The 10,424-nt window shown below is 35.6% G+C and overlaps 1 protein-coding gene across 1 annotated transcript in view; it reads right to left on the reverse strand.

The window, feature by feature from the left end:
- Positions 1-10,424, reverse strand: part of SBF2 (SET binding factor 2) — a 502,701-nt gene that overhangs the window by 261,058 nt on the left and 231,219 nt on the right. The window contains exons 4-6 of the mRNA XM_010829324.1: positions 4,306-4,428; positions 2,870-2,980; positions 1,016-1,121 (exon numbers count right to left, since the gene is read on the reverse strand). Of these exons, the coding sequence (XP_010827626.1) occupies positions 1,016-1,121; positions 2,870-2,980; positions 4,306-4,428 (340 nt within the window). The remainder of the gene's footprint in view (positions 1-1,015; positions 1,122-2,869; positions 2,981-4,305; positions 4,429-10,424) is intronic.

Below are 10,424 nucleotides of genomic sequence, written 5' to 3' on the forward strand. Positions count from 1 at the left end.
TACTCCTTGGAAGGAAAGTTATGACCAACCTAGATAGCATGTTAAAAAGCAGAGACATTAGTTTGTCAACAAAGGTCCGTCTAGTCAAGGCTATGGTTTTTCCTGTGGTCATGTATGGATATGAGAGTTGGACTATAAAGAAAGCTGAGGGCCGAAGAACTGATGCTTTTGAACTGTGGTGCTGGAGAAGACTCTTGAGAGTCCCTTGGACTGCAAGGAGACCCAACCAGTCCATCCTAAAGGAGATCAGTCCTGGGTGTTCATTGGAAGGACTGATGTTGAAGCTGAAACTCCAATACTCTGGCCACCTGATGTGAAGAACTGACTCACTGGAAAAGATCCTGATGCTGGGAAAGATTTTGGCAGGAGGGGACAGAGTATGAGATGTTTGGATGGCATCATTGACTCGATGGACATGGGTTTGGGTGGATTCTGGGAGTTAGTGATGGACAGGGAGGCCTGGCATGCTTCGGTTCATGGGGTCGCAAAGAGTCAGACACGACTGAGTGACTGAACTGACTGAAGAGATAAAGTAAGTGACAATCTCTGGCAGCACTGATCTGAAATATACTCTAAGTTACATTACTCCTTTAATGAAGTATGAGCTGTCCAATGTACAGAGGGCACTTTCTCGTGTCCTCCCTCTAATTCTTCACCCAAGCCATTGCCAGAAAATTAGAGATGAAGTCCTGTTACAGGTGGTGAAATGAAAAGGAAGGGATTCTTTTAGTTTTATCTTCTAAGGAAAAACAAAACATACTACCTATTCGTGTTTTACAGCACAGAGAAAGTATGTTTTCCTTCTAAAAGCCTAAGTGACTACAGAGCAAAAGGAGCCGAGGTTAAAAACAATGAGTACTAGTTGGGATTAGAACCCATATAATTATGTATTTTATATATGTTATTTAATGGTTTACTTTTTATTGTCCTGGTTCATGTCGGGTGATGGCTTAAAACTTAATCTTGTTTTCAGAAGCTTTTAGAAAAACACTGAAAAATGGAGAACAAGACATACCTAACTGCTGGAACAGGAGAGCCACACTAGTTCCTGTGACAGGAAGACTGTCATGCAAGGGAGTCTGGATCAGCTGTCTGTCTCCTGCACCCAAGGAAAACAGCTTCTGCAGATTGGGCGGAAAAGATATACACACAACAAATGATTTCTTTTCACACATTTTCTCAAGATAAAAAAAATCTCTTTGAAGTTCAAATTGAGAGCAGATGATGGTCTTATAAGACCCAACTAACAGATGCGAAGGGCAACAAGGCAGCTCAAAACACTAAAGCTACTTTGTGCCCAAATGAATATGATACAAGAAAATTCAGTAGTTGGAAGGTGAAAATTTAGTAATAATGAAACACACAAATCAGTGAAAGTAACATGTAACTTAAAAATAATAAAATATTAAAGCTAACATTTATATGCCAGTTACATGTGAATAAAACTGGAAAAATAAAATGTAATATGAAACACATAATTTAAAAACTTCTAATAGTCACAATAATAATCCTTTTTAAATTTAAAAATACATAAAATCGTGTCAACAAAAATTTCATCATAATAAAGTCTCATAAAGTAACTCATCTGCTTTACAGTGTAGGTTCAGTTGTGACTAAACTCACATTTCATATTCTGCCCTTGGAGTACAAACAGGAGAGTGAGGGAGGGGAGCACAGAAGGAAAATAAGCTTAAGAGTAACCAAAAGGCATTAGGAAAGATAGTAGATAGTTAAAAAGGCAAAGGGCAAGGGAAAAAGTTGTCAATTTTACCATAAGTAACATCTCTATCAGACTTTTTTTTAATCGATCAGAGTTTAAAAAATGTAATTTTTAGAGGGCTGTTCTTTCCCTTGATATTGATATTTCATAAGAATAAGCATAGTAAGTGGTCAACTAATCAATTTTAGGACTTAAGTAGTTTTTTTAAGTTACCTAGGAACATTTAGTCTTAGAAGCTGAGGTTCTCATTTTTCTACTTCAGAGAAGAAGATAAAAATTTCAAGACACAGAGAAGATGAAAGACATGTCACTTTGGGAAAGCTTTACTTCAGTGTAAGAGTTTAATGTCCTCATGTGCTCAATCTACGTATGATGAAATTCTTTAAGGTATAGATTATACTTTCCAAAGAAGATCTGTGATTTTGGACAATGGTCAATATCATCATTATTATTATTAAAGGCAGACAACTGAGATGAGAAAAATAAGCCCTCTTCTCCTGAAGCTTAAGTGCAAGCTATTCTACTAAACATTACACACAACACACAAAATGGTTTTCAGGACCACATGTAAGTGATTTTATCCAAGGAGATGAAGAAATGAATTAACCTATCCAGCGGTAGTTACAATGCTACAAAAAATTATACTGACAGTTTTCTTAATGTTATCTCTGAATTTGTGTCACTGAAAAAAATTTTAATGAGGTGTAATCATATAGAGGAATAAGCATGGTATAAAGAACACATCTGAAATTCAATTTTAAAAAGTGCATTCCCAAGAAAATGTAAGCTAGATTTCAAGTTACACAGAATATAACTTCTAACTATGCAATGTGAAAGGTGAACCCTGTGTTAAAATTAACCCCATGACCTAAGAAAAGAATGGAATCTTGTGTTTCTAGAAGGAAGACCACAGGGACAATGCTTAACTAAACTAAGACCTTTTTTTTTTTCCCAAGGATTGAACTCTCGCCCCCTGCATTGCAAGGGCGGAGTCTTAACCACTGGACTGCCAGGGAAGTCCCCTAAGACCCACTTTAAAAAGAAAATATTTAAAGAATTCGTTTTTTTCCTTTTCTTCATAAATTAAATTAACTGGAGGAGAGGAGAAGAGAAGCAGGCCCTCTTCATCTTCTTTTTTATTCTGTTTACCTGAGACCCTCCAGCCGCTGGGACAAGACACGCACACAAGTTTGCAATGAGACTTTCCAAGGAGACATTCAGACTGTCCACATATACAGTGTAGATCAAACCCAGGCAAGCCTGAAAACAAAAGATGCATGTAGTTATTTAATGGAAAAAGCAAGCACTAAAAATAAATTGTGACATCTGCTCCCAGGAAAGTTTCTCTTTGAATGTAGTATATTCTACAGTGACCATGGAATAAATTTTAAGCAGCAAATGTTATTAAGTTTATTAAATTTTCCTCCAGAACCAGAAGCTCTAAATGAGCTTCTAAGATGAGTTTATAAAAAACAGAAGTACATAATTTGTAAAACAGGTGTTTGTGTTCAGATAACCACTCTAGCAAATTTGTAAGGCTTAAAACTCTTTTTGTTTCAACTTATTTTGCAAAACTCCAATTTTCAAGAAAAAAATTTAGAAATTTTACCTTATTTTGTGATTATCAATAATTCAGAACATTTATTTTACAGAAAAATTTAACTTATGTGAATTATTATAAAGAACAGCAAAATAGAGAATATATGATTAACACTTTAAGCTCAGAAGAAGGTAGGTGGTAAAATGGAGGACAAAATGGAATCATATGAATCTTCCAGTTTATTAAAATTTATAATTAAAAAACTAATATCTGTTAGGACTTACCAATTGTCATTGAAATCTTGACACTAAGAATATATATAATCTCAACTATACAGAAAAGTTTTCCAGAAATTACGCATTAATTTCTCAAGTCCTTGAGAGATTTTAAGGTGTAATTTATACTTTCTAAAGAAAATCTGTGATTTCTAGACAATGGTCAACATAACTAATATTAAAGATAACAATTGAAGTAAGAAAAATAAGCCCTCTTCCCTTTCAAATGTATTTATAACTACAGTAATTTTTTTTCTATATTTGAAAATTCTAACTATCTAAAAAGTAAAATATCTGGAAGTAAACAATATTTTAAAGCTATGTTGGTAGCAGTATGATCACAACTATTTGAAATCACAAATACTCATCCTATTTCCTTTCACCTGGACTCCTAAAAAGATCAGTAAAAACACACTAAGTTGTTATATTACTAATGCATTTTAAGCTTGATACAAGTAATCAAATGATTTCTTTAGGATTCATAAATTTTGGAGTCAGTAAAGATGAGACCTATTTTAAAACAAATTAAACATCCTTAAATATAAGGATATTTTAAACATCCTTAGAAGTTTAAATAGTTATACTAACTTATTCGGGTATTTATTTCATCCAACATGAAATTCATTTCTTCTGTTCACAGTAATTTTATTTTATTGATGAATTCCCAATCAATTTAAAGATATTTTAGGTACAAAAAAACTTGTTACCATGGTTCACTCAGAATAGATTTATACAATGATACAAATCAATAACAACTATGAGTTCTTTACCCTAAAAATTTCTGGATAATCTAATCTGGATACCAACACCAGGCTTTTGGGAGCAAACACTTCCGCAGGCTGAATCAAACCAGACACTTCCACTTCACCTTCAGTCTCTTCCTTCTTTGTTCCCTAAAAAGAGAGACACTGTAATCAACAGACAGACAATTTCTTAGGTTTATAACTGACAAAATGTAGCCATATCACACACTTCCACGTAATTTATGAAATCCAAAATTAATTTCAAAATATAATTTACAAAACTCAAACTAAAAACAAAGAACATACTTTGAGAGGAATCTAAGAAGCAAGTAGGCAAAGAAATTATGAAGCAGGGCATACTCATTACATTTCTGAGAATCCTTAAGCTCCAGATATATGGCACAATTTTATTTGAACATTTGGTTTCTATGTGAGGTACCAGTAACAAAAGGTAAATAAAACACAATTCATCACTGACTAGACAAATACAAATGACACTTAATGGAAATTCAGTTTCTAAGACAAGAAAAAGAAATCTGTTTTAGAAGTAAGGCACTATTTTTTAGTTTTGTTTTTTGGACTTCTCCCAGTCTTTCAAGCAAAAGAGATAATCATTTAGGATTATCTTGCAGAATGCTCTTAGAAGTAAAGCCCAAACAGCTCTAAATTCTTTTTTCTCAGGAGCAACAATGTTGATTTTTTTAAAAACAGAGGACATTTTTATATACATAACTAAGTTTCAGAATGTACCTAGTTGTCACTGAGCTGTAAAGTTAAAAATAGTTGAAGTGTAAAGCTTATGTCACGCCTATTTTATTAGCACAATAAAAATATCTAGAATTTTTTTTAAACCCTAAATATTGAGTGATTAAATACTGGTTAATGTAATAAACTTGGAAAGTATTATTCTGGGGCTTCCCTAATGTTCCAGTGGTTAAGAATCCACCTTGCAATGCAGGGGACACGGGTTCCATCCCTGGTTCAGGAAGATCTCATAATGCTGCGGAGCAACTAAGGCCATGCCCACTGACTACTGAGTCTGCACTCTGGAGCCCATGAGCTGCAACTACTAAGCCCTGCATGCTCTAGAGCCCATGCTCCACAAGAGAAGTGACTCAATAAGAAGGGTTGATGCCTGTGCACCGCAACTAGAGAGTAGCTCCCACTCTCTGCAACTGGAGAAAGCCTGTGCACAGCAACAAAGACCCAGGGCAACCAAAATTAAACTAAATATATCGAAAGAAAAATAGTCTTCTCACTCATAAGCAACTTATTCAAATTCATAAGTGCTCCATAACACTATATGATGCACTATAAAACTTTGAAGAGAAAAGAAAAAACCAAGATAGAAAAATATTCAAATTTATTTCCAAATGATAATGCTAGGGCATTTTCCCTGACTAGAATCCTTTTCTCTTTCCTTTCCACTAATCAAAGGTCCAGGAGCTTAGACTTTATCTTGCTTCTCAAAGGCTTTCTTTCACTGATTTTTTTCTCCAACTGTTAATTCTTAGCATTTATCAACATTGCACATACCTGTTCATACTTATTTCTCCTGCTAAGCCTCTCCCCTAAACGCCACAAAATGCTGATTCAACTGCCTGCTTGACCTCTCCACTTAGATGACAAATAGGTATCTCAAATAAGACAAAAATATAGCTCCAATCTTTTTTCCCAAACTCCACTCCTCCTTCAGTAATCTCTTATCTCAGTTAAAGGAAATTCTATCCTCCCATTTAGCAAATCAAAAGTGCTGATTCCTCTCTCTTTCATAACCTTGGTAGCAGTCCCGATTTCTCACCCCCTCCACTGCTACCACAGGGCTGTGAGCCACGATCGTCTCTTTTCTGGGTTATTCGATCAGCTCCCTTTTGTCTCCTCCATTCCTCTTTAGCCCTACTTTGCTTCCTTGCTGCTCCTCAAATGTGCTGGACATGTTCCCAGGTAAAGGTCTCAAACACTTTATTATTCCTTTACCTGGAATAGAAACAATAAATAATTCCCTCATCTCCCTCATCCTCCCATTCAAGCAAACTTCTGCTCTATTAAGGCTTTGCTGGTATCCTACTTGAAACTGCAATATCCTAACCCCACTTATGTCCCCTTTGCTTATTTTATTTTTCTCCATGGCACTTGTTACCATCCAACATTCCACTTATATTGTTTTCTGGTTTTTGCCTCAACTAGAATGTACTCTATGAAGAACCAGGATTTCTGTTTTGTTCACTGTTGATTTCCCAGTTTCTAAAACAAGAGGTGGGCACACAGTTGATATTTATATAATATTTATTCACTGCATTCATGCAGGAATGAATTTGCTTACATAAAATTTAAAATTTTCTTATTTTACCAAGGAAAGTTTTTCACCTCTACTCAAGGAGGCCAAGAACCGTATTAATATTTTCTATCTTCTTTGGAGCCCATATAGCTTCTATACAGTGACATATGACCAAGTATTAGATGTCTATGGAATGTACATATCCAAAGGGAAATATCTGTTTACTTTTTATTATGTATGATAAGATCCATATGCTCTTGAAAGATTTTCATTTGTTACAAAGCAAAAGCTAAAATTAGGTTGGGTGGTTCTGGAATTCTTAGAAATAATAAAAATGTGATGAAAATGAATTTACCAAAGATTTCCACACTTAATGAATCATCTTTTTTATGGATTACTAACAAAATTTGTCCTTGCATGACAAAAAAATGACTGAAATTCCTGAAAGAGATAAAGTTATCCACATTTTTATGAGATTGTGATACATGCCCCAGAGTACCATTAGAAGTCAGCTTGAGTAAGCACATAACCATTTCATATAAATGACCAATAACCTATGTTAAACTAAACATAAAATAGAATGCATTGGTCATTTCCTTTAATTAAATATTCACTAAGTGGAATAATTATTAACAAGAAAGAAAAAAGGTCTGACATGAATCAATACTAAATAAAAACAATTCCATTTTCTTTACATCACTATTATAGATTTTGACCTTTACTTTGTAAATGTGCTGTGAATCATAAGATGCTGCTATTCTTCATTCCAATAGCTCTTCTATAAGAATACAATGTCCCAAGTTTAGAGAAAATTCATATTCCTTTTTTCAAAGCAAAATGCACTGCTGTGATTTTTTTTTAAATTGTTGTTTATAACAAGTCTGATTCCAATAAACAGTAGTGTTGCGATTTTGGTTAACTTTTTCTATAAGTAATTTATCATGTAAAAGAATAGTGCTGTTTTTTATAGCTGTTAGAATATATTTTGTGTAATAATTATGTAGTGATACTAACTCTGTTATGTGTTTTACAATGACAAATTTTCACATATTGAAAAGATGTGAGAAACGTAATAAGCAGGAAATTAAAAACACAGGAATACAAATGTAATAGACATTATAATAATGGTTAGAAATTTAACATTTTATAGTATAAAGCATTTTCACATACTGAATCTCATTTGAACAAAACTTACAAGACTTCTTCCAAGCTAAGATTATTCCTTGGTTTTAGTAGGTCCCAAAGTACTCTTGCCTGGAAAATCCCATGGACGGAGGAGCCTGGTAGGCTGCAATCCATGGGGTTGCTGAGGGTCGGACACGACTTTCACTTTCATGCATTGGAGAAGGCTATGGCAACCCACTCCAGTGTTCTTGCCTGGAGAATCCCAGGGATGGGGGAGCCTGGTGGGCTGCCATCTATGAGTCGGACACAACTGAAGTGACTTAGCAGCAGCAGCAATAAAGACACATGGAGAAGGAAATGGCAACCCACTCCAGTATTCTTGCCTGGAAAATTCCATGGACAGAGGACCATGGCGGGCTACAGTCAATGGGGTCACAAAGAGTCTGTCACGACTGAGCACATCAGCAATAGATACAAATTTACCTTAAATTCTGTTTACTGAACTGCCTCACATTGACATATAAAGTGATTTTATCTTATATTTAGTGTAAGCATGTGCCACAACTTGCCCACTGACTGGTATTTTTTCCTACCTATTATTACTGTGGACCACATCTACTAGCGGCATTCCCAGCTTCCATGTAGTTTCCATTCTATGCAGCTCTCAAACTCTTCATGCCTCAATAGTATGGGATAAATTAGTACCCATCATAGCAATCTGCCCTAAAAGAACTACTGCCTTTCAAACATATCCTCAGGGAAAAATGCTAAAAATTATTAGAATACTGATTTTATGGAATGACTGCATATAGCAGATAGGCACAATCTGTAAGAAGCTTATCTTATCACCCAGGTAGAATACTTCATTCTCATCTCTGCTCTACACCTGATGCTTGACTCCTGTCTCTTCTATTCTGAAAAGACTAACTGCATCCAATATCATCTGTGCTAAGCTCATTTTCAGCAACACTGTTTCATACTGTGTGTGTGTGTTAGTCACTCAGTCCGCTCAGTCATGTCCAACTCTTTATGACCCCATGGACTGAAGCTTGCCAAGCTCCTTTGTCCATGAAATTCTCCAGGCAAGAATACTAGAATGGGTTGTCTTTCCTTTCTCCAGGAGATCTTCCCAACCCAGGGACTGAACCCAGGTCTCCGGCATTGCAGGCAGATTCTTTACTGTCTGAGTCACCAGGGAGTTCCTACTAATTCTCCCTACAAAATTTCTTTAAACACTCAATTTTAAAAGGAGGATGAAGGACACAGCGGGATAAATTGTGAGAGTAACACTGAAACATACACATTAATATATGAAGTGGGAAGTTGCTATATAACACAGGGAGCTCAACCCAGTGCTCTGTAACAACCTAGAGGAGTAGGATGGAGTAGGGGGGTAGGGGATGGGAGGGAGTTCAAAAGAGAGTGACATATGTATACTTACAGTTCATTCACATTGTTGTATGGCAGAAAAGCAAACATATTTTTAAAGCAGTTATTTGCCAATTAAACATTTTTTAATTGTGAAAGGAATTATGCAAGTAAAAATTTTCCAGTTTCACATTTCCTTTTTGAAAAGCAATTTATTACAGTACACCATTATATAGATTTGCCACAGCTAAGCAATTTGAGGACTTCAAGATCTTCCAAAATTGGAAATAAGGGAGTAGGAGTAGTTGCAAAATTCTGTAAGGTCTACAATTCCGCCCTGAAAACTTCATTTCTTGCCTAACAGTCCCTTAATTATCTTGACACGTCTATATGACAAAACCTAATTTATTCTTGCATTGGTCTGAAAAATAATGACTACATGAGACAAACACATCTTAGGATTTCAAAGCTTCAGACAACTGGGCCACTAGTCTTCAGTTCAGAATGCAGTTTACCTCTAGCAAACAAAATACCGATATTTTCCCCTTCAACAGCTCCTGGACCCGCCACTATTCCAAAAGTAGGGCAAATTCATTTGCAGGTCTCTATATATTCATCCAGAAAGCTCCCTATTTTTAAGAAGCACACAATCCATAAGTTTTTTAAACATATATACTTATAAGGCAGCATTTTCCAAAGTGTTTTCTGCTGGAAGCTAACAGATATTGCTTAGGTAAAAAGGTATCCTAATCAAAAATTTTGGAAACAATAAATTAAAGCCAAGTTAAAAAGGTTTCCTCACTGAAGGAATTTTCAGACTGATAGGCAAATCTCGCTTGTGCAATGTCAAGCAAAGATGATATGAATTATTTCTCCAACTTACTGGATGCCTTATTAAAAGCATCTAGGGGACCTAGTGCCCTATGAAACATATGCTGAGAAAGGCTGTCACAAGCTGTTCTAGAATAGAAAATGTATGAAAGTGAAATACGTATATATTCCTATGTTCTATATCCTAAAAAGACTAAGTTAATACCATGCTTATTTCATAAATATATTATTATATTTTATACCTGTTTCATTCATTCTCACATTTCATAAACTAAAGTGAGATTTGAAAATATTAGAACGTAGATAATGCTGCTGGAAGCTAGGGCACTTTAGTTCAGTTAAGTTCAGTTCAGTCGCTCAGTCGTGTCCGACTCTTTGCAACCCCATGAATCGCTGCACGCCAGGCCTCGCTGTCCATCACCAACACCTGGAGTTCACCCAAATTCATGTGCATCGACTCGGTGATGCCATCCAGCCATCTCATCCTCTGTCGTCCCCTTCTCCTCCTGCCCCCAATCCCTCCCAGCATCAGGGTCTTTTCCAA

This window comes from Bison bison, unplaced genomic scaffold (assembly GCF_000754665.1).
Source record: "Bison bison bison isolate TAMUID 2011002044 unplaced genomic scaffold, Bison_UMD1.0 scf7180017864503, whole genome shotgun sequence".
Classification (NCBI taxonomy): domain Eukaryota; kingdom Metazoa; phylum Chordata; class Mammalia; order Artiodactyla; family Bovidae; genus Bison; species Bison bison.